This window comes from Caretta caretta, chromosome 6 (genome assembly GCF_965140235.1).
Source record: "Caretta caretta isolate rCarCar2 chromosome 6, rCarCar1.hap1, whole genome shotgun sequence".
NCBI lineage: Eukaryota > Metazoa > Chordata > Testudines > Cheloniidae > Caretta > Caretta caretta.
In genome coordinates, this window is record NC_134211.1 from 73,852,905 (window position 1) to 73,876,918 (window position 24,014).

Sequence of the window (24,014 nt, forward strand, 5' to 3'; positions counted from 1 at the left end):
ATCAAGGAAGGAAGGTGATGCATATGTGATCATTCCCATTGACATGAGGAAGAACTGTAGAGAGAAATATTTACAACAGCCAACCAAAGATAAATGGTCTTTTTCCTTCCCTGAGCATATTTATTGCTGCATTTGCAGTACACATGAACTAAGAAGAGGAGTGGAAATATGAAATGGGGTGGAGATTATATAATATAAATTCAAGATTAGAGGTTAAGTAAAAGATTCTTGCCTGGCTTTCAGAGGTGCTGAATCCCTGGAAATCCTGCTGATCTCACTGGGATTTTTGAGTGCTCAGCACGTCTCAAAGTCAAGCCAATAAATAACTAGAGCCCTCTTGCTACATTTCTTTGGGTAGATTCAATTCTTGTTTGGATATCTAGTGCTCTGCAGCAAATTTTTGTTTTAAGGTTATTTAAATCTTCACATTTAAAATGCTGTGCTTTCTTAATAAATAAAGAACATCAGTAACATAAATCCTATAAAATTACAGTGTGTGGGAGGAAAATGAATGGGAAGTACTATGTGTAAAAAAGAGAATAATGGAGAATCGTTTATTAAATTTCGACTAGAAGTCTACCACAAGATGATTAAATATAAATCTAACCTTTTTTGGAAAGCATCAACAGATGCACTTGTCACACCAGTGCCATAGTTAAAGGATGAATGGAACTCAATGGGCATGCTCAAACGGCAATATATCATGTCTGCATTGCTGTTCTGTGTGCCAAATGTCTTGTGGGTCACTTTCAAGCAAGGTGGGCTGTCAATGGTTCCATCGATTCTCGTTATCTAAAAATCATAAAAATAATATCAAATTCATTTAGAAAACTGAGAAACACATTATGGAAATTTTGTATTGATTCATGCTGAATTCAGCTGACCAAGAATTAACTTATAATGAACAGGTAGCTGTTTAAACTTTTCATCCTCACACAACAAAGTCAAGCCAAATGTCCAGTAGAGAAAAATCCAAGAAAGACAAATATTATTTGCATTGTTAATCTCTTACACTCATAATTCAAAAGGTTTTTTTTAGATTCTCACTTTAATTTTAATATAGAGTCCCAATGACTTCTATCTTGATGTATGGTCAAGGTGACTGAACAGACCCTCAACATAAGAAGGCAGATAAAAAGGGCAAAAAAGGAAAAGGTAGAAAATATAAATTTGGATACAAAAGAAATTTAAAATAATCCACGGTTGGCATGCTTTGAGTACCCAAATGACTGTAGTGCACCAGTATGAATGAGTAATACATACATAAACAACAACAATGAACATCCACATGGGGTGACAACACTACCATAAATGAAGTGGGAGACAGACAAGGAGATCATCTGAAATTTTAGCCAACATTAGTTAATGCAATCCTAGGATACACCAGGTGAGATATTTCCAATAGCAATAGAGAAGCGTTACCTCCGTTATACAAGACAGTGGTGAGATTTCATCTGGAATACTGTGTGCAATTCTCATCTCCCATGTTTAAGAAAGATGAGTTCAAACTGAAACAGGTGCAGAGGAGGCTACTAGGATTATCAGAGGACTGAGATTCTGCTTTATGAGAGGAGGTTTAAGGAGCTTAGTTTGTTTAGATTAACAAAACAAAGATAAGGGGAGATATGATTGCTCTCTACAAAATACATCAGTGGGATAAACACAGGGAGGAGGGGTATAATTTAAGTTAAGGGCAATGTTGGCACAAGAACAAATGGACATCATTTAGTTATCAAGCTATCAATATCAAGTTTAGACTTGAAATTAGATGAAGGTTTCTAATGATCAGAGAGCGAAATTCTGGAATGGCCTTCCAAGGAGAGTAGTGGGGGGCAAAAAACCTAACTTGTTTTGAGCTTGATAATTCATGTAGGGGATGCTATGATGAGATTGCCTACAATAGCATATGACCCATCCATGACTGCTATTAGCAAATATCTCCTATGGCCAGAGATGAGACCCTAAATGGAGAGGGATCTGAGTTATGATAGAGAATTCTTTCCCAGATGTGTGGCTGGTGAGTCTTGCCCACATGCTCGGGGTCTGATCACCATATTTTGGTTTGGGAAGGAAGTTTCCCCCAGGTCAGCTTGGCAGAGACTCTGGGGAGTTTTTGCCTTCCTCTGCAGTGTGGGGCATGGGTCTCTTGCTGGTTTGAACTAGAATAAATGGTGGCTTCTCTGTAAATTGAAGTATTTAAATCAATATTTGAGGACTTCAGTAACTCAGCCAGAAGTTATGGGCCTATTATAGGAATGGGTGGGTGTGGTTGTGAGGCCTGAGATGTGTAGGAGATCAAACTACACCACGATGGTCCCTTCTGGCCTTGAAGTCTTTGAGTAATAGCTTTATTATATATTACTTTATGACAGTAAGTATCACGAGGATTTACAGTCTTGGCATGACTAAGTCAACAGTTTAGAAACAGGTGTCTTCTTAACATGCAACGTTACCTCAATATGAGCATGATTTTTTGGCACGTTGACAAAAGTTGGTAAGCGTTTGCTAAACCACATAGCGACATCTCGATTCATGTTGACAGCAAAAGGTTCAAAACCCTCTTGAAGGCCACACATTGTATAATACTTGAAGGTGCTGGCATTCATTCCAAGGTTCATACGGCCAATCTGAGACAAACCCAGTGAGCAAATTGGGACTAAACCTAAATAAATGACAATACAGAAAACAAAACACAATTTACCTAGAGAACACAAGCATTTATTTTGGATTCTATTCAATGTAAATTTAACCTCAGTTCATTTAAGAATTAAGAAAGGTTAACATTCCGATACATGAACATAGGTGAAATTCATTTCTGTCGTGAGGGCCCATGCAAGGCCACATCACTTCACTTATCCTCCCTTTTAAGGACTTCAGTGGGGCACAATTGCTGCAGAGGGCTTTGTGTTGGACCTCTGCACCAGGATGAGGTTCATCCTTACTACAACATTTATGTAAACAAACAGACAGTTATATCTGAAACAAACATGAAAATACGTGAACTTGAAGAGGTGGTTTAGGATAGGTCTACACTGCAAATCTGAGAGCCTGGGTCAATTGAGTCAGGCTCACAGGGCTTGGGCTGAGGTGTAGATGTTCTTGCTCAAGCTGGAGCCTGGATTCTGAAACCCAGGATGGAGGCTGGATCTCAGAGCCCACTGCTATTTTTAGCCCCACAGCCCAAGCCCTGTGAACCCAAGTCAACTGACCCGGGCTCTGAGACTCAGTGCCACAGGATTTTCTTTGAAGCATAAACATACCTTTAGGGGTCTAACCATCAGGTTTGAAAAACCCAAGTTTGCTTGAACCAGTCATTCAAATACAGGAAGGATCAGCTCAGTTCTTAATTGTTCTGAGGCAAATAAAACATAGGTTCATACAGCTTACTGAATGGAGATATTTAAGGTGCAATCTTAATACTCAAGGTCATGTCTGCTCAGTGTGAACATTAAAAATCCCACATTTTCTGTAAGGTCTCACTGGGTGTCCTTGGCCAAAATTTCCCTTCACCCCAATGTGTGGTAGTTGGTTGCCTAGCTCCCACACCCATGCCTGTGTGTGTTTTATTGTCTTGTAAAGTCCTTTGAGTGCCAATTCTTCAGGATGAAAAAGTTATATACATAAAATTACCACTCACACCTCCAAACTTATTTTAGGCAAAAAATCAGCATGAATTTCTATGTGAACAAAAATACAAACTGAATTCAAATACATATCAAATATGCAAGGGAATACAATTATCTACACAGCCAAAAAGCAACACAAAGGGCTGGGCCACAAACTTTTTCCAAAACTCAAAATAAGACTAGATGGACTTGAAATTTGTCTTAAGAATTTTTTTGTTAAAGGCCTTTCACCGTTTCTCCTTAGGGTCCCAATTTGCTTCTGGTGCACTCAGAGTCAGGCTGAAGACCAATGGGAACTGACCCAGGAACTCAACTTCCTATGTATTAGCAGGGCTTTGATGCCCTTCACGGTTCCAAGTCCTGCAGCACTTTTCTTGTGGACCTTAAAAACTCTATAGGAGCATGTAAACTTTAAACGAATCACGGTTCCACAAATTAGCAACCCTCCATCTGCTGAGTTTATCAAGCCCATGAGATTCAGAGCTCACGGATCTGGGGAACATATAAATATGAGAAGATCTGTATGCTCCTACAAAGCTTCTAATGTGCACAGGAGGAGTGCTGTGCTAATACAGGTCTTAAAAATACTCCATAATGCACTTGCTCATACTATTGTTGTAGTAGTGCCCAAAGGTCCCACGGCTTCTTTGTGCGAGGCACTATACAAGTACATAGGTAGACATGGCTCGTTCTCCCAAAGAGTTTACTGAAAATAAGATATAAGAAGCGAGTGTAACAAACAATAAAAGTGAAACGGGGAGGGAAAATGAAGGTAACAGTAATAAAAGGGATACATTTGCATAGGCTAATAACATGCAATTTGATGGCTCTGGATCATATACATTTTTAAAATGTAATTATCATTTAAAAAATTCCCTATGAAACCATAACCCCATGTTCCCTCTACAGAGAAAGTTACCCTGGGCTTTATACCTATTTTATTTCGTTTGTTTTCCTTTCTTCTCTACAGGCTATCCCCGAACCTCCCCTCTACCCAGTGACGAGCTGCCAAAATCTTAACAACGGGTTCCCTCCTCACCCCACGAGGGGGTCGTTGCCCACCCCTGCCCCCCAGGACCGTTGCCCCATCCACCCCCTCCCCTGTCCCCTGACTGCCCCCAGAACCGGGCAGGAGGGTCTCGTGGGCCACCGTAGTGGGTGTCCACTCCGCCCCATGACTAAGAGCCAGAGGGACCTGCCGGGGGGCGAGGTGGGAAATCCTGGCGGTGCTTACCTGGGGCAGCTCCCAGGAAGCATTCGGCAGGTCCCTCTGGCTCCTAGGGGCGGGGGAGTGTAGCTAAGGGGGGAGCAGGGCGAGCGGCCGCTCCCTCACTGATCACATCAAAAGTGGCGCCTTAGGCGCCGACTCCCTGGGTGCTTTGGGGCTGAAGCACCACCCATGGGGAAAATTTGGTGGGTGAAGAGCCCCCACCAGCATCTCCCCACCCCATGCCCAGCTCCAGATCACCTCACCTCTGCTCTGCCTCCACCCCTGAACACACTGCCCCACTCTGCTTCTCCACCCCCTCCACCGGCTTCCCGCGAATCAGCTGTTCGGCGGGAAGCCTGGGAGAGCTGAGAAGCAGGCCGTGGCTTCACACACAGGCTGAGGGTGGTGGAGGTGAGCTGGGGCGGGTAGAGGTTCCCCTGTGTGCCCCCACCCCCGGGTTACCTGCTGCAGCGTGGGCGGCCCTCCTCGTGCCCCTCCGCCCCAGCTCACCTCCGCCTCCCTGGGTGTAAGCGGGAAGCTGTGGCCTGCTTCTCAGCCTGCCCCAGCTTCCCGTGCGAACAGCTGATTCGTGGGAAGCCTGGGGGAGTGGAGAAGCAGAGTGGGGCGGTGCGTTCAGGGGAGGAGGCAGAGCGGAGGTGAGCTGGGGCCGGGGGTGGGGCGGGGAGCTGCCGGTGGGTGCTCTGCACCCACCAAATTTTCCCCTTGGGTGCTCCAGGGCTGGAGCACCCATGGAGTCAGCGCCTAAGGCGCCACTTTGGGCCAGTTAAATTTAGAAGCCCTTTTAGAACCGGTTATCCCTCGCGGAACAACTGGTTCTAAAAGGGCTTCTAAATTTAACAACTGATTCGGACAATGATTCAGACAGCAGGTTCGGACAATGAGAGAAAGCTCGAGGGGCGCTGTGACAGGGTTGGGACTCACCACCCCAGCGCCTCCTGCTGTTCACTCTGGTAATTAGCTCAGTTCATGCGGCATGCCCTCTGCTGGTGGTGTCCCGTCCGTCTCTCGTCCTCAATTGGCTTCTCGACCCGCATTACTCCCAGCTCGCGGCGTCCTCTTCAGGACACTGCCCTCCAGCAGTGCACCCAAGCCCACACTCGCCCCCTTCTGGGGGGGGGGTTAACAGCAGTCTTTTCTCTTCACCCCAGCTGCAGTGGCCAACCACATCCACAAAGTCTAACCCCTTCTATCAGGGGTTGGGTGCAGTCTGCTATGGCCACTCCTAATGGCCAGGTGTAGTACAAGGGGGAAGGGGGGACCCAGGCCCGCCCTCTACTCTGGGTCCTGGGCCAGGGACCCTCTGGTGGCAGCCTCCCTGCCCTCCTTTGCTCCCCTTTTTTGCCTCTCCTCTCTGGGCGCTTCCCCTTCGGCCCGCTTGCACCTTATGGGCCCTTCTATCAGGGCCTGCAGCCTGGCAGGTATTGGGCTGGAGCTCTCCTCAGCTCCCCCAAGCCTGCCCAGCACTGCACTGTCCTGGTTGCTGGTCTCCTTCGCTCAGGAGACAGACCTTCTCCCTTGAAGTTCTGAGAGAGACTGCCTGCTCCCTTCCTGGGCAGCCTTTATATAGGGCCTAGCCTAGCCCTGATTGGCTGGCTGTATATACTGGCCCTGACTGGCTCTCTAACAGGCCCTCCCTGATTGGCTGCCACCTTGTGCAGCTGCTCTGGCCTGTTGTAGCCCAATCTGGCATGGGGGTGGGGCACCGCCGCACCACAGGCACATATCGCCATGTGCATCAGGTAAAGGTACCATGCTTATCTGGGCCATGTTGGGACTATGAGGATAACCTTGGCCTTGTCTGTTCATATCTTGTGTATCACGTGTGATACCATTGGAATCAGTGGGAAAGTGTACATGAGGCGTACATCCCATATGATGAGAAAGGCGTCCCCCAGTGACCAGGGTTCCATTCCTGCTCTCAAGCAGGACATTGCGCATTTGCTGTTCATTGGGAAAATGGAAAATTTCACTGGTGGAAAATGGAGAGCAAAACTCTCCCATTCATTTCCCATTCGCGGTCTCAAGAGACATATCTGCTTAGCATGTCCACCATCGGATTCTGGCAGCTGGGAAGGTAGGAGGCCAAAATGTTTATGTTGTGGTGTATGCACCAGTTGCACAGTTTCATGGCTTCAGTGCACAGTGAATGAGATCGAGCACCCCCTGGTCTATTGATGTGAAACATGCTGGTAATGTTTTCGGTCATGATGTGAATTGATTCGTTCTGTATGTACAGTAGGCAGTGTCTGAAGGCATTGCAGGCCACGCATAGTTCTAGCAGATTGATGTGTAACTGAGTCTCCACGGGAGACCATTTGCCTGGAACTGTGTGCAGGTGGCTACGGGCACCCCAGCCTATCAGTGAGGCATCTGTCTTGATTACTATTGAAGGAGTTTCCTGTTGGAATGGGATGCCCATGCAAACATTTTCTGGTCTTGTCCATCAGCGTAGAGAGTCCAGGACACAGAGTGGTACCGTAAGTCACTTGTGTAGGCTGTGTTTGCTGGGTATGTATACCAAGTTCAGTCAGCCCTGAAGACAGCTGTAGGCTTGCATGTTGTACCACAAACCTTGTGGCTGCCATATGTCCTAGCAGTTGCAGGACAGTACGAGCTGGTATTTGGAGGCTGACTCTTACCTCTGAGATAAGGTTTGTCAGAGTTGTGAATCTGTTCAGGGCAGTGATGCCTTGGTGTCTATGGAATCAAGATGTGGCCCGATTAAGTCCAGTTGTTGGACAGGAACTAAAGTGGATTTTCGTTCATTTATCTGTAGTCCTAGATCCCTGAATAGTGTGATTGTTGTCTGGACTGAGTCCACTGCTCCTTGCTGAGTTGAGCCTTTGAAAAGGAAATTGTCCAGGTAAGGGAAAATCATTATTCCCTGTTTGCGTAGATGTGCTGCTACTACCGCTAGGGTTTTGGAGAAAACTCTTGCTGTGGTGGATAGGCTAAAAGCTAGTACTCTGTACTGGAAGTGTTCCTGTCCTACTGTGAAATGCAGGAATTTCCTGTGACCGGGGTGTATAGTAACATGAAAATAAGCATCTTGGAGGTTGAGGGCTGAAAACCAGTCCCACTTTTGCAGCGCTGGAAGTATTGTGCCAGTGTCACCATTTTGAACTTTTGAATGTTGAGTTTCCTGAGATCCAAGATAGGTCTCCATCCCGCATTCTTCTTCTGGGTCAAGTAGTAGAGGGAGCAGAACCCTCTCCCCATGTATTGAGAAGGTACTCGTTCCACAGCACCTAGTTGTAGAAAACGATTGACTTCTTGCCATAACAGGTGCTTGTGAGAAGGGTCCCTGAAGAGGGATTGGTAGGGTAGGTGGTCGGGAGGTAAAGGGCATGGTATATCCCGATCATACAATCTCTAACACCAATTGGTCCATTGTTATTGATGCCTACATGTGGTAGAATGGGCAAAGGTGGCATCCATAGCATGGGGACAGATTGGGTGAAAGCGCTGCCTGGTGAGGGAGGTCGTCCAAACCCTCGACCAAAACTTCAAAATTGTGGCTTGGGTGGAGCCAACTGAGAAGTCAATGGTTGATCTTGAGGTGGCGTCGCTGACGATGTCTTTGGTTCTCGTATTGTCGCTGTTGTTGCTGTCAGTTGGAAGAGTAATCCCAGTTCCTCTGGTAAGGCTGGTATCGTCTTCTCTTCACAGATGGTCTGTAGATCCCCAAAATGCAAAGGTGGCTCGAGAATCCTTCACTGAGTGGAGCACCTCATATGTCTTGTTCAAAAAGAGCTTCTCTCAGTTGAAAGGTAGGTCCTCGACCTTGGTTTGAAGTTCTTTAGGTATGCCAGAGGACTGCAACCAGGATACCTGGTGCATGACTATGGAATGACAATGGTTCTGGCTGCTATGTCCATGATGTTTAAAGACGCTTGGAGGGCTGTTTTAGCTATGAGCTGACCCTCATTTATAATAGCCTGGAATTGTGATGATTTCTCCTCAGGGAGCTCTACTGTGAATGAGCTGAGTTTCCCTTAATTATCATAATCATATTTAGCCAGCAAGGGTGAATAGTTTGTGACTCAGAATTGTAATGTCGCCAAATAAATTTTTTATCCAAAGAGGTCAAGCCTCTTATGTTCTTTATCTTGTGGGATCTATCTAAACTGTTGTTGTTTGCCACATTGATTAGCGGCGTCGACCACCAAGGAGTTGGGAGGCAGGTGCGAGAAGAGGAAGTCCACCTCTTTGGTGGGGACATAATACTTTCTATCCACCCTTTCGCATGTCAGTGGAATTCAGGTTGGCATCTGCCCGACTGTCTCCGCTGGTTTTAAGATTGGCAGAGTGATTTTGAAAGTAGATGCAGGTTGTAAGATTTGTACCAGCTTGTATTGGTTTGTCTGTACTTCCTCCAAAGGCATGTCCTGGCTTTGGGCAAGCCACTTAAACAATTCCTGGAACTGTTTGAAGTCATCCGCCAAGGTAGGCGGCAGTGGCATGATTGCGTCATCCAGGGACGAGGAAGAATTGTGAACAGGAGATGTCACTTCCTGATCAGGGGCTGTTTCTGTGTGATCCTCAGCATCCTGGGCCTTCATTGGTTTCGGGGTGGGAGACATGGGATTAGACCTCAACTCGCCTCTATGAGCCACGCGTAGCCTGGATTGGGGGCCCTGGGAAGTCACCAGTTCCCAGTGTTCCCATTGCATTAGGAAGGCCATTGGTGGATATATCCACGGTGGTCCGTAACATCGTTGGGCTGGCTGGTTATGAGGGTATTTAGGACCCATCTGGCTCCAGGTTGGTCGTCGGTCTTTCGGTGATGAGTGGTGCGGCAAGAAAGTGCATGGTTCATCATCATCATTACAGGGTGAGTGTACCACACTGTGAGAAGTTCGGGGATCTCCTCTATAACTTACTTGACTCCGTCTCCTTTACTTGGGACTTGGAGGTGCCGGAGGTGCCCGGAGCATCATAGGTGCTCACCTGAGCATGTGTCAGCATCGGGGGTAGTGACCTGGCAGGAGACCATCTACTTTTCCATGGTGCTCTCTGTGGAGACATCTGCGCCCTCTTCCTTGGTCTTTTAGAGGAAGCCATGTCTTCCTTCTCTGCAGGTGGGTGCCTGGAGAGGAGGTCCATTGTTCTGGCTCTGGTTGGATTGATTTCTCCATCAGTATCATTTTCAAGCGGAGATCTCGGTCACGTCCAGCTCTCACTTTCAGATTACTGCAGTGGGTGCATTTTTGCGGGATATGCATCTCCCCATGACATCAGACACACAAAGACTGTCTGTCTGAAACAGGCACTGCTTTGCGGCAAGAGCCGCATCGCTTAAAGGCTGGGTAGCCACGCAGCTCTGACGGTTAATGGATCCCGGTATGGGGAGGGTAAACTGGGAAAGTAAACTTTTATTTCTTAAAAACATCACGCTGACTAACACTAACTATAACTTGTAAAAAAAAAAAACCCTAACCACTATGTAAACTGCTATCTTTTTAAAGGTTTGGTGAGAGTAATGAACACTGCCCCTGAGCTTCGTCTTCACCCAAGGAAGGTTGAGAAGGAACTGGAGGGCTCGGGTCATGCACGTGCTAGACGTGGCACCAACAGTAAGGCGAGATGCCTACTGCGCATGCATGACCTGCACAGACACTGCTACCATAAATCTCAGATTGATGGCACCAGGACACACCTGAAGTGGAACATCCACAGGGACAGCACTTAAAGAAGAAGGGATGGATTACTTGATGATTGCCTTGTTCTGTCCATTCTCTTTGAAGCATCTGGCATTAGCCACTGTTGGAAGACAGGACATTGAGCTAGATGGACCATTGATGTGACCCATTATGGCTGTTCTTATGTTTTTATGGTATCAGGAAGAAACACAGTGAGTAGCAGTGGTTGGTAATGTGAAAAAGTAGTAATGACTATTACACCGTGGCACATAAAAATGCAAAATGAAGGTGCAGGACGAAGAACTGTCTGAATTCACATGAGACAAGTTAAGTGTTTGAGGAAATGATTTTGTGTAGAACTAAATAACCAGAGTGCCACCAGAGACTAAAAAAGTGATAAATATAAAAATTGCCAGATAATTACTAATCAGCATGAAGTTATTACCATTGCAAGGACACTACATTCTGCTTTACATTTTGGGGGAAATGGCAATAAAACCAAGAAAGAACAATTAAAAATGCCACTTGGGTCCTCTTTGACAGAACCATATAGTAACGGTTGCTCTATAAGGTGGGGTGAGAGAGAGGAAGGAAATACTGTAGGTTTTTTTTTAATGAACCATGTAGAGGCCAGGGAAAAGAGAAGTTGAGATGAGACAGAGAGAGGCTGAAAAAAATGCATAAACTGGAGCCAAGTCAATATTCATCTTGTAAAAATTGGTGTCCTACTGCTGGTGCAGAATAACATATACCGTTAGTGAGTGAAATGATCCCAAATGTAAAAATGTTCTCTGACCACATGCGTGTAATCTGCATTGACATGAGTGATGATTGTGCGTGCTCATATGAATGCATAAAGCTAATTATATAAACAGCAAACACACTCACACTTTGAGATCCTTTTGGATGTAAGGTGTTAATAACGACTATCATAATTCATTATTGCTGTTTAAGTACAGTTCTGTAGATGAGCTCACCATAGCAGTGCTTGTGGAAAACTACTCACATAATCTGCCTCTTCATGACCAATTGCCTAACTAATGTGCATTGGTGGTCCAAAGAACGAAAACAGACGTAGTCTTTACTAGTAGACAGCCATCTTACAACACGTTTTATTAGGTTGATGTGTGGCACTGCCTGAAGGCTTGCATCAGAGGCATTGGAAATTTTTAAAAGCTCTGACGAGAATATTAGACAAGAGCAGATTGGCAGCCTGGGAAACTGAGAACAAAAGGGGACCAAAACTGGTTAAGTTTGTAGCAGTTGGTGATAAAATAACAGGAAGCTAAAAAGTTCCCAAAGAGAATTCCAGCAACAGAAGAGAAAGTAAAAGAGGGTTTCCAAAGTAGGAACTTTTATACACACACACACACACACACACACTGCAGATGTCATGACTACTCTGAGACCAGACTAGTCTGAATTTAAAAATAAATAAATGGAAGATATTAAAGTCTGTAAATGTCACAGAATTAACTGCTGTATCTTTCAGTCAGGCTGATAAGTGATAAATTTGGTAAGTAAATGCAAACATCAAGTGCACTTCATCATCCCAAAAAACTCAGGCTAACTGTACTGAATATTCCTATGTAAAGGGGCAGGAAGCCCCCAAAAGCCCAGGAAGAGGTTTACAATAATGGAGGGTGGGAGCATAGAGCTGATCAGCTCCCTTCCCCCCGCAGTTGGCCAGAGGGAGGCAAAGAGACCAAAGTCTGCATTCTGAGGCATGCACTCTGCTTCTCTCCCCCACAGTTAGTCCAATCAATATCCCCATTTGGTGAGACTGTGGGAAAAGGGGTGGGCATTTTAAGGATTTCGAAATAGTTTTCTGTGTTCTACTTATGATATCCCTTCTCAATAACCTTCTTCAGCATAAGCAGCAGGATGCTCTCTCTGATACCCCTGGCAGCTTTGTTCTCAGATGCCAGGATTGACATTTGGCTTTGGCATGTTAGGATTGGATCAGGCAGGAAACAGAGAAAGGAAACAAGTGGCTGGTGTCCAGCAGGGAGAAAGACTAAAGATGTTGCAACACCCCTTGGTTTGGGGTCCTTCCCAAATGGGGAAGCCTGACCAACTGCCCATTCCCCCGCCCCCACCCCAGCAGCTGTGAATAGTTATATGGTGGAGTCCCTGTGACTTCGCACTGGATTCAGTGAAATGCTTTATGAGGGACAAGGTGAGTGAGGTAATATCTTTTATTGCATCAACTTCTAAATAAATAAATAAGGAAGTAAATAAATACATACATACAAGATATTTTCTCACACACCTTGTCTCTCTAATATCCTGGGGCCAACATAGCTACAACTACACAACACTGATTTATGAGAGAGAGCCTGTGGTTACACAGCAGGCCTCCCCAATGCAAAATTAATAAAGTTGCGGCCTGTTGCTTAAATCCATCCCTTTGTCCGTCTTCAGTCAACTGTATGTCCTGATCAATTAGTATTGACTTAATGTCTATTCAAAATCAAAGCTATTTATAGTAGTGATCACGAACTGTGCAAACCAAAGCAGGCAATTAGTTAACAGAACAATATAAAGGTATTTTTATGATAGAATACACCACAGTGTTCATACCCAACATATTATTGTACTAATCTTTGTACAAAGTATGCCTTGTGAGGTATCATTTAAAAACTCATAATTTGCTGATCAGTATTATCATGGCAAAATGCATGTAGCAGTGTTATATGTGAAGGTATAAACATAAACTGAGATTGTGACTAAAAGTATGTTTTCCAGATAAATCTGTGGAGTGGACAAACCAGTTCCTCAGAAACAAAGAGAAGGCTGACAAGGCTGATGGACCATTACCTGCTAAGTGGCCATTCTTGGCAGGAAACAGGGCAGGGACACAAATCTACACTTCAGCACAAAGAATAAAATAAATAAAGAAAGAAAATAAACCCAAAAAAACCCCACAACAACAACCAGCAGGGAATATCCTTCCACATAGACTCTTGGTCTCCTGGGTCCCAGCTGGAAATGTTTGTCAAGAGGGGGACTGAAAATATAAAAAGGAGGGACAAACACCCTAAGATACCTCTCTCTTTCTCCCTGCCCATCACATTCTCTGCACCTGAAAAGACAAAGGACGCAGCCGTTGGACTCTTGAGGAGGAGTCCTGCCATGAGAGTTTGGTCAGAAATCTGCTGAAGCATGTGGTGAGAAAACTTTGCTTTGAATCTAATATAGTTTGTTAAGTTAGGCACTGGTAAGTGGTTTTTCTTTATTTTTCTTGTAACCATTTTTGACTTTTATGCCTCATTACTTGTATTCACTTAAAATCTCTCTCTTTGTAGTTAATAAACTTGTTTTATTGTTTTATTTAATCCAATGTGTTAAAGTTGAAGTGTCTGGGTAACTCCATTTGGGGTAACAAGTTATGTGCATATTATTCCCTGAAAGGGATAACAGATTCAGTATATTTGTACTGACATTTGCAGATGACACTAAACTGGGAGGAGAGGTAGATACGCTGGAGGGTAGGGATAGGATACAAATTGGAGGATTGGGCCAAAAGAAATCTGATGAGGTTCAATAAGGACAAGTGCAGACTCCTGCACTTAGGACGGAAGAATCCAATGCACCGCTACAGACCAGGGACCGAATGGCTTGGCAGCAGTTCTGCAGAAAAGGACCTAGGGGTTACAGTGGAGGAGAAGCTGGATATGAGTCAACAGTGTGCCCATGTTGCCAAGAAGGCCAATGGCATTTTGGGATGTATAAGTAGGGGCATTGGCAGCAGATCGAGGGACGTGATCGTTCCCCTCTATTTGACACTGGTGAGGCCTCATCTGGAGTACTGTGTCCAGTTTTGGGTCCCACACTACAAGAAGGATGTGGAAAAATTGGAAAGAGTCCAGCGGAGGGCAACAAAAATGATTAGGGGACTGGAACACATGAGTCATGAGGAAAGGATGAGGGAACTGGGGATGTTTAGTCTACGGAAGAGAAGAATGAGGGGGGATTTGATAGCTGCTTTCAACTACCTGAAAGGGGGTTCCAAAGAGGATGGCTCTAGACTGTTCCCAGTGGTACCAGATGACAGAACAAGGAGTAATGGTCTCAAGTTGCAGTGGGGGAGATTTAGGTTGGATATTAGGAAAAACTTTTTCACTAGGAGGGTGGTGAAACACTGGAACGCGTTACCTGGGGAGGTGGTGGAATCTCCTTCCTTAGAAGTTTTTAAGGTCAGGCTTGACAAAGCCCTGGCTGGGATGATTTAATTGGGGATCAGTCCTGCTTTGAGCAGGGGGTTGGACTAGATGACCTCCTGAGGTCCCTTCCAACCCTGATATTCTATGATTCTATGACTGTCTAGGAGAAGGCTGGGCAGTACAGGACATACATTTCTGGGGGGAAAACTGGGGCTGGGATTGTGTTGGAGGCACCCTGCAGTAATCTTTAAGGCTGGTAAGATCCCAGGTGTGGCTGGCTGGCTGCACCACACACAGATGTAGCTGGGAGTGACTTGCATGCTGGAGGCTGTTTGTGAGCAGTCCAGGTTGGAGGCTACACCAGCAAGGCATTGTAAAATGCACTCCAGGTCACAGGGCAGGGGTGACACAGCTACTCATTGGTATGGATTGTACCTTGGTATGACACAATTTTAGCTTAATATTATCTTTATTAACTCTCAGAAGCATGAAACTAAAATCTGTTTCCATTTCTGATGTTTTACTTTCCTACTTCATGCACATGCGATTTGATCAATATGCACAGACCTTCAGTAATGCATTTCTTGAGACCTCCCCCTGCCATACATACATACATGGAAGCTGATCCTGAAAATCCTTACTACTATGGGTAGTCCTTATTCATGAATAATGGACCTAAGAACCACCACATTATAAGGACTTTACAGATATTTTTTAAGTGCTGAAGGTCCATTGAGAGTCTAGCAAGCTGGAGAGTATCCCTTTTAACTATACATTGATCAAACTTATTTCACCTTTCAGTAAAAAACTAGAATGAAAACATTAACATTAATAATGTAATTTGATTGGCAATAATCTTCATTGCTTAACATGAAAGTCATAGAGCCATTTTGGAAAATGTGTATCGAAAATAAATCTTTGTAAAGAATTTAAAAGAACAAATTGAACATACGGTTGTCCCCAAAATTGCTTTCATTGTGCAAGCCCTCACTTTCTACTAAAATTTATAAGTCTAGTTCTCACTGTCATACAATAAAATATCAAAGTGGTTCAAGTTCATTTTTTTCATGTGATATGCCCACTAACCCCTGATCTGGGAGTACATTGTTTTCTTTAACATTTTATCTAATTAAGTGTAGTTATTTATCATTGCTGATTTGTGGTTGTTTGTTCTTACCATTATTCCTGGTGAAAGGGATGATTCAGTACTGCAAGTTGTTTGAAACCCATTTTTCTATTTCCAGATCAGGGCTTGCAGAACCCCTTCACCACAGTGCCCTCTAAAGAATTAATTATCTTTTCATTAAATTTCAGGCTTTACATTGCAACATAACAAGACAAGTAGCTGATAACTGCCCTTGATCCTCAGGAAACACCAAAAGGACTAGGCTTGGGCCATTCAAGCACAAGGAATCAGCACAATCATTTGGCAAACAAAAGACTAGATGGGCAACAGCACTGGATTCAACAGCAAGTAAGTTTCCTCATTGCCTCTCACTCAGGTGAAGGCTCTGAGATGCTCTGTCAGAGCTGGGGGCCAAGTATAAGAGGAATCCCCAGCCATGAAATGGGAAGAGGCAGATTCATCTGCAACAATACAATTTCAGACTTCTCAATTCATTTTAAATCTGTAGTACAACATAATTTTCTCCTAATTTTTCTTATATGCGTGCAGTGTAACTTTAAAAACAATAGGATTCAACTTACCCTTTTCTATTTCAAAGTCTGCAAAGGCAAGTTCTGAACCTTTATTGGTTATAAGCAACTCCCCATTCAGAGTAAAGATCATGGACTTGTCATCTAAGTTTATCATACAACCAACGACATCTCCTGGTTGCCAGTTTCGTCCAAAGAATCCACTGCCTAGATGCCAACGCTGGCCCTAAAAAAGAACAGAGGCTCAGAATTAAAAGTACAACACACCCGATTTGCTGCAAGAGAGATCCAAAGCAAAGGGGAAAAAAGGGAAGCCAAGACTCATTGCCAATCAGTGGGTCTATATTGCATATGATAATAGGTTCATAAAATTCTAAATAAGAAAATATATCTTAATACTGTATATATGAATAATTTGTAAATCTAAGATATATTTTTAATGAAATAATTTCATCAGTGGTGGGACTGTACTCTTATTTCTTTGTTTTTATCTACTGCTTTTCATACAGAGATCTCAAAGAGATTCATGAACATGAAAGAATTAAGCCCCAGAACACTCCTTTGAGGTACTATAGGCTAGTATCTTCCCTATTTTTATATGGGGACACTGAGGAACAAAGACATTAAATAATTTTCATATAGTGACACAGCAGATCAGAAATTGGATGAAAGCCCATTTCAAAGGACTCTAAGCCCTATCTACAATATCATTGTTATCCACCTTCTTGAAGGAGTCAAGATTAAGAAAAAGGGAAAGGGGGGAAGAGAGGAGAGACAGAACTCCTGTGAATATTAATGTGCTAAGCATCCTTTATGTTTGTTGTGAAGTGACATTTGCCTGAAAAGAACTGCCTTATCAGACTAAACTGCATTTTGTTAATTTTGACTTGAAACAGAGTCCTTTCCATGAATTACATGGAATTCAAGAAGATAAACATAACAGTAATCTGTCTCTGTAGAATTAGTCACAGTGTGTAGAATTAGAACATATGGAATAGGCTACACAGTAACATTGTAATGTAGCTCAGAGAGTAAAAACATTTACAATGTCACTGTGTAGCCTATTCACAACTACAAACTTAAACTCATTTAAATTAAATTTTGTAAATAAATTTACTAACTCTGCTGCCTTCAAACACAAATGCTTGGTCATCAGCTCCCAATTCTATGTCCGGCCGGCAGCCTGGCCTTGCCCAGCCAACACGCATATCTCCACCCGTCACAGCTTCAAACTCAAAGTACCACTTTCCAGATGTCACTGCATAAGACTGTTCTACCCTGAAGAAACGTATCTTATCAATGCTGACTTTTGCCACAGTTTGGTCAGCTGTGAAAGAGAGAACAAAAAAAATTAGAATGAAATATTAGAGCTGAAAATGCCAATGTTTAACTTTTCATCTGTCTCAGTTCTGAAAGAAATAACTATTTATTATGGACATGGCTGAGAATGATACTACATTTCTTCTTCATATTTATAATATAGATCTGGAGCAGTCTTTTGCTTTGTTCTTTCTCAAATGACATGAAGTTTGTGTTTGCAGTATTGTTGTAGCTGTGTTGGTCCCAGGATATTAGAGAGACATAGTGGGTAAGGTAATATATTTTATTGGACCAACTTCTGTTGGTGAAAGATACCAGCTTTCACAGTTACACAGAGCTCTTCTTCAGGTCTGGGTGTTTGTATTTTATGTTAAAAATTATTCCTATAGATTTATTTACAAATATGTTTTTAAAACACAAAAAAGCATACACACAAGCTTTATAAATTCTTCCTGTAAATATTAACAACAGAGAGACATCGAGCCATGATAAAGCTAAATGATCCACAATTTAGTACAGTATAAAAGCTACACAGGATTACAAATTCTAGTTCTACAACTGAATGGTTGTGTAAGAAACTTTGGGGAGTAACAAAAGTCTGTTTCCCAAGGAACAGCCCCAAGCACAAAGTTGCATGGGAGTAGAGACTTCCTACATTTGAGCAAGACTGCTGCTGTAAACTGCTCATAATTCTGTTGAGCACATTACTAAACATTAGCTGATAGCTCCAGCTATAGGAATAATAGGTCTGCTCCTTCTTGCCCTGAATCAATAGAGTTTATTATTTAATAGAATTAATCCATTCCACAATTTAAGGTAAAATCCTGCTTCCATTGAAGTGAAGTGGATGGCAAAACTCCCACTGGACTTTCATGGATGCAGGATTGAGCCTTTAAAAAGCAGTCAGAGATGACTTTGAAAGGAAATAAAAATTGGGCTTGTTTATTTAGTATAAAGTGAATCTGAGAGATTTTGATTTTTTGTAAGTATGTTTTTTCCTGCTTGTGTTTTTAACCCCCTTCCCGCCCCCCACGTTAAACACATTGTGGTTTTACCCCCACCCACATTAAAATTCAAGCCCGGTCTAGGCTGGAAGACTCACTGATTACTGCCAAGCCAGGAAATGGTGGTATCACCAGAGCAAAGAGTGAAAGCTGAACATTTGAGTGAGTAAGGGTGTTGTAGCCAGAATGTTTAACATTCTGGTTTTTGTTTGTTGATGTTAATATCTATTTAGCTTATGTAACTAACATTTTGGCTAAAGGAAGCCTTTAAGATTCAACATCCTTTCCCTTCAATTAAAGTTTTATGGCTTGCAATAAGTACCCTTTAGACCTCCTAGTTATCCTCTAGAGAAAATAGAGCCCAAACGTGACATTCCTTATACGTCTGAAGTAAAAAAAAAAGGGGGGGGGGGAGAAAAAGTCCTTAAAAGAGAAATATACACATATATTTCCTTCTACATTACAAAGAAGCAAAAGAGCACACTTCCAGTGTTTTTGACTGCCTTAGAATATCATGGAAGAATTTAATTTTAAAACAATGACTGCTAATCTGCAGAAAGATTCATCAACCCCTAGATGAATCTTGCCCTCATGGGGTAGGCAAACACTGAGAATCCTTCTAGAGGAGACTGAAAGGCTCTGGCAGCCACAAGTGAACCTCAACAGAACTCATGGAAAGACCGGACTGTTTTTTAATTCTAACGGGTAATCAAGAACCACAGAGAGGGAAAAGGGAACAGGTGAAACCTGTGGCTGGACACACTGGTGATGAAATCTCTCTCTGTTTTTTAGGTAATTGTTTTGCACAGATGCCATCTTGCTGTTTAATAATAGCTGTTGTTCTTCTAATGTGCAGGAAGTCTCTATCCCTGAGAACCACAAGGAGCCAGGCCCTGTGTCAAACAATGTTCAGGTGGAGATGAAGAGTCCAACCAGAATTCTGGGGTAGCAGATGAGGAATGGTCTGGATGTATAATACTGCGGAGGAAGCCTTACAAATCAGGAAAGGGCATCATATTTCTCATCCAATTTGGTGAAATTAGAATCAGTCTGGCTCTGTTCAGCTGCTTCAAGAGGAGAGGTGTGGGTAGATATGCATAGAGAAGGCTGTGTCTCCAAAGAGTAAGAAATGCATAGAGAAGGCTGTGTCTCCAAAGAGTAGTCATCCTCTAGAGACTGATGATCCTGTCCTCCCCTCAAGCAGAATTTCTTGCATTTTTTTGTTAGCAGCAGTTGCAGAGAGGTCCACCTCTGGGAATTTTCAAGTTAAAAATATGCGTCTAAGAGTGCAATTCATTCCCATTCATGATCTTGTGAGAAGTGCCTGTACAAATTGTCAGTCATGGTGTTCTGAATGCCTGGAAGGTTAAGACTGAGATGAGGATGTGATTGGCTGTACTCTAGTTCCATATGTTGCTTTGACACAAAATGAGGGGGGATCTCGCCCTCCCTAGAGATTTATGTAAAACATGCAGGCTATGTTGTCCACCAAGGTTTTTATAGATTGGCCCCTGACGAATAGAAGAAAGTGTAGATAGGCATTCCTGACTGCTCTTAATTCCAAGAGGATGATGCAGAGATAAGCCTCTTGGGCAAATCATTTGACCTTGATGCTGTGTGTGTCTAGGTGCACTCCCCACCCCACAAGAGATGCATCCAAAGTTATGGTGACACTTGCCTGTGGATTCAGAAAAGAATTTAAGTCCATCAAAAGGGAGGTCTTACATGGTATTTTGGATCTTCATATAAGATCAGGCAGCTGAGATGCTTGATGTATGATGACCGTGATGATTAACTGAACCACAGGTTTGGGTACCCCTATGGAGGCTTTCAGTGAGGTCCTCGCTAAGAGGTGATCTTCGTCTATGATGGCCTTGAACTGTTCTTGATGTTTGTCAGGAAGGTGTTCAATAAAGGGGTTGAATTTACCATAATTTGTGTGGTTGTACTTTGCCACCAGAGCCTGGTAATCTGTGATCCTGAATTGCAGGGCTGCAAAAGAGTAGCTCTTATGCAATCAAGTCACTTTTGTCCTGACCATATGGTGTAGACTTTGCATGGTGCTGTCTACCACACTCTTTGACCACTTTCACAACTAAAGAATTTGGTTGTGGGTAGGAGAACAAAAACTCTGAATTCTTACATAGAACATGGTACTTTTTGTCTGCCCATTTACACGTATGGGATACCATGGCAGGAATCTGCCAGACTGTCTTGGGAGGTTCCAGTACAGCCTCATTCACTGGTAACACTACTTCTGCGGAAGCTGTCAAATGTAAGATGTCCAGAAGTTTATGCTGCGACTCTTAGACCTCCTTTAAAGGAATTTTGAGTCAATCAGTGATAAGCTTATTCTGTTCCTGAAAGTGCTTGAAGTTGTTTGCCAAAATAGGTGCTGAAAGCATTACAGCCTCATCTCGCCATGATGATGAGATATTTGTTTGATGTGTCACCTCCTTGTCCACTCTGGCCTCTTGCTCCTCAAAATTTCCTCCTGATGCTCAGGCTACTGAGAAGTAAGGGATAGAACAGGTCATTATCTTTTTTTATGCTCCCCATGGGAATATCTCAGAGATCTCAAGAATTATTGGTGATAAACAGCCCATAGGTCCCAATATGCCCACCGAGGGGGACCATAGGGTGGAAGAGGGGGCATCCACTGCTGATCAAACCAGTGAGATGTGGCACAAGATTGTTTTTTCCTTGGAAATTTCCTTTCTGGGTAGGTGACAGGGGAGATGTCATTTCTGTGGTAGATAAGCGACCCCTGGACAGAGCTCTGAGAATCAGAGGAATCATCCTTAGCACTGTCCAGAGATGGGTGGACAACAAAAGTGAAGATAGTTGCCTGCCTGACATGGTTTGGATCTCCCTGGTACTTGATAAAGATGAGGCCTCAGTGTCCCAGCAGATCTGGGCACCACTAAACATTCAGTACCCATTAACAATGGAGACTCCAGCTCATCTGAAACAAGCAGATCTTCTGAGTATCTGATCTCCAGCAGTACTGAGTAAACCTGAGCTGAGGTTAAAGACTGCAATCAACATACTGAGGGTGCTGACCGTTTCAGTAGAGCCTGCCTGGAAGATGCCACCGGTACCACAGACACTGATTGCTTCGGTGGAACATGTCTGGTGTCTGATGTCAGTCCAAAAATGTTAATGGCTTATAGTGCTTAGCAGTATGGGATACCAGTTTAGATACCAACGGTAGCACAAAGGAATCCATATATGATACTGGTTTCTTTACTGCAGAGCACTTAGAATCTGTGCTGGAGAGACCATGTTGGTCAGCACCAAGGACACTTTTGGACGCTTGGTTCCATTACTCCTGGAGGAACTGGAAATCTTTGATGAGCTCCCAGTACCAGAAATCTTGGAGCCTCAATGGTATTTGCTCTGCGACCTGACATCTTCAGAACTGTCATTCTCTGAAGTGACTTAGATTTCTTTGAAGAAGGCTCTCTGGTGGGAGAGTTGGAACTCTTCCTCAGAGCCTTTTTTGGTGCCCTTCTCTTGTGAGCTGGATACAGAGATGGATGGGGCACTAAGTGCATGCAAAGGCTGTGGTATGGAAAGGGTCCTCTGAGTCCGGATCTAGGCTGGTCTGAGGGCTTGCGCATCATCAGGAGTCTAAATTTGATTTCTCCATTTTTTTTCTAGATCTGCTTTTAAAAGATGTGGAAATCTTATAGTTATTAGGTACATGGGTGTCTCCCAAACAGCGGAGGCACTGAGAATGTCCATTGCTAACTGGGATGGACTCTGAGCATGAGAGGCAGTTCTTGAAGCCTGGGTGTCCTGGTATACCACAGCAACGACAACCCCCAAGGGAAGTCCCTCTGGCATAAGCAAGGAAAGTAGGGAGGGGAGCAAAAATACCTCTTAGTCAAATAAAAAAATTATCAAAATCATAAAATTAACTAAATTAACTACACTAACATTAAGGCTAAATTATAATCTGAAAGCAAGCATGCTGGATGCTCAGTCCCTGGCCATAAAACAGTTCTATATATTCTCAGTGTGGAGCACAAAGATCTCATGAGAGTGTGCACAAGCTGAACAACCACTGCTACTGAAAATCTCCAATCAAAAGTGCATGCAACACCTGAAGTGGAGCACACATAGGGACACTACATGAAGAAGAATTAGCATTTACTAGACATACCTAGTTCTTGGTCTGGTGGCTCAATATTATATCCATAACCAGCAAAAGTCCGAACAGCTTCACGAAGACTGTCTCTATTTGATTTCTTAGTACGCTCATCTAATAATGCATATGGCACCAGTCGAGGATTTCGTTTGTTCTTAAGGTCCTAAAGAGAAGTCACAAGAAAGTATTTCAAGGAAATTGTGTTTTAAACTTTACACAATATGTATGTAATAAGAGACAGTCAATATTAACTTACGCTCTTTCTTTTCTGCATAAAATATAGGCTTGGGGTCTTCCTCCCCCCCAATATAAAAGTCATACTCACATCATAAATAAAAGGCATTTTTATAAATATAAAAGCTAGTAAATGCAATACTTAAACACAGAAGTCAGTAACTGTTACTACACACAAAACGAGAATGAGGGAAATTAAGGAAATATGTCCCTGAGAAATTTTATAATTAACTGAGTGAGACACTACTTCTATAGTGTTATAGTTTAAAAGAAAAACTTAACTTCCTCAAGCCCTGATCCTACAATCAGATCCAAGCAGGTGATCCATGCAATCCATGGACCAACTGCATGATCAAAGCCTATTAAAATTTATCATATATTAGATACAGTACCTGGTACAATCTATGTTTATATTTTTCTCATATCTAACATCCAAAAATGATTCATAAAAAAGTACTTTAACTATGCTCAAACTCACCAGTTCTACAGCTTTCAAATGTCTCTGACAAAGTGGTTCTTACCTGTTGAATGCCATAGGTCCATCCTTGTTTTATTCTGTCTTTTGCCCAGACATTATGTGCGTTCTCTGCAAGTTTATCAACTAAAACTTCTTGAGAAGGTAACAATTTCACTTCAGAAAGATCTAGAGGGGCAGGTTTATACCCATTTGACATCATGTAACTATAACCCAATAAAAACAATAGTAATAGTGAAAATTATTTTGGCAAACTTAAAAACAAACTTTAAAAAATACTTTTTTCCCCCACAAGGATGGAATTCTTAAATTTTCCATATGGCATTTAGTGTGATTTTCTCCTCTGTCTCCATCCCTCACTCCCCATTTACTTGAGGAATCCATTCTAAGTTATGACAAGACCCATGACATGGAAGTTCTGTGAGGCAGACACTCTAATTTACCACCAATTTGTACAGCACCTAGTTCAATGAGACCCAAATGCTTTCCTGGGTCCTTAAATAGCTG

At 43.1% G+C, this 24,014-nt stretch overlaps 1 protein-coding gene across 13 annotated transcripts in view; it reads right to left on the minus strand.

Annotated features, from left to right (window-relative positions):
• RYR3 (ryanodine receptor 3) overlaps positions 1–24,014 on the minus strand; it is a 564,793-nt gene that overhangs the window by 314,629 nt on the left and 226,150 nt on the right. For all 13 annotated transcript variants that reach the window (XM_075129723.1, XM_075129725.1, XM_075129722.1 and 10 more), the window contains exons 24-29: positions 23,554–23,713; positions 22,814–22,961; positions 17,443–17,648; positions 16,373–16,547; positions 2,454–2,662; positions 608–792 (exon numbers count right to left, since the gene is read on the minus strand). In XM_075129723.1, the coding sequence (XP_074985824.1) occupies positions 608–792; positions 2,454–2,662; positions 16,373–16,547; positions 17,443–17,648; positions 22,814–22,961; positions 23,554–23,713 (1,083 nt within the window). The remainder of the gene's footprint in view (positions 1–607; positions 793–2,453; positions 2,663–16,372; positions 16,548–17,442; positions 17,649–22,813; positions 22,962–23,553; positions 23,714–24,014) is intronic.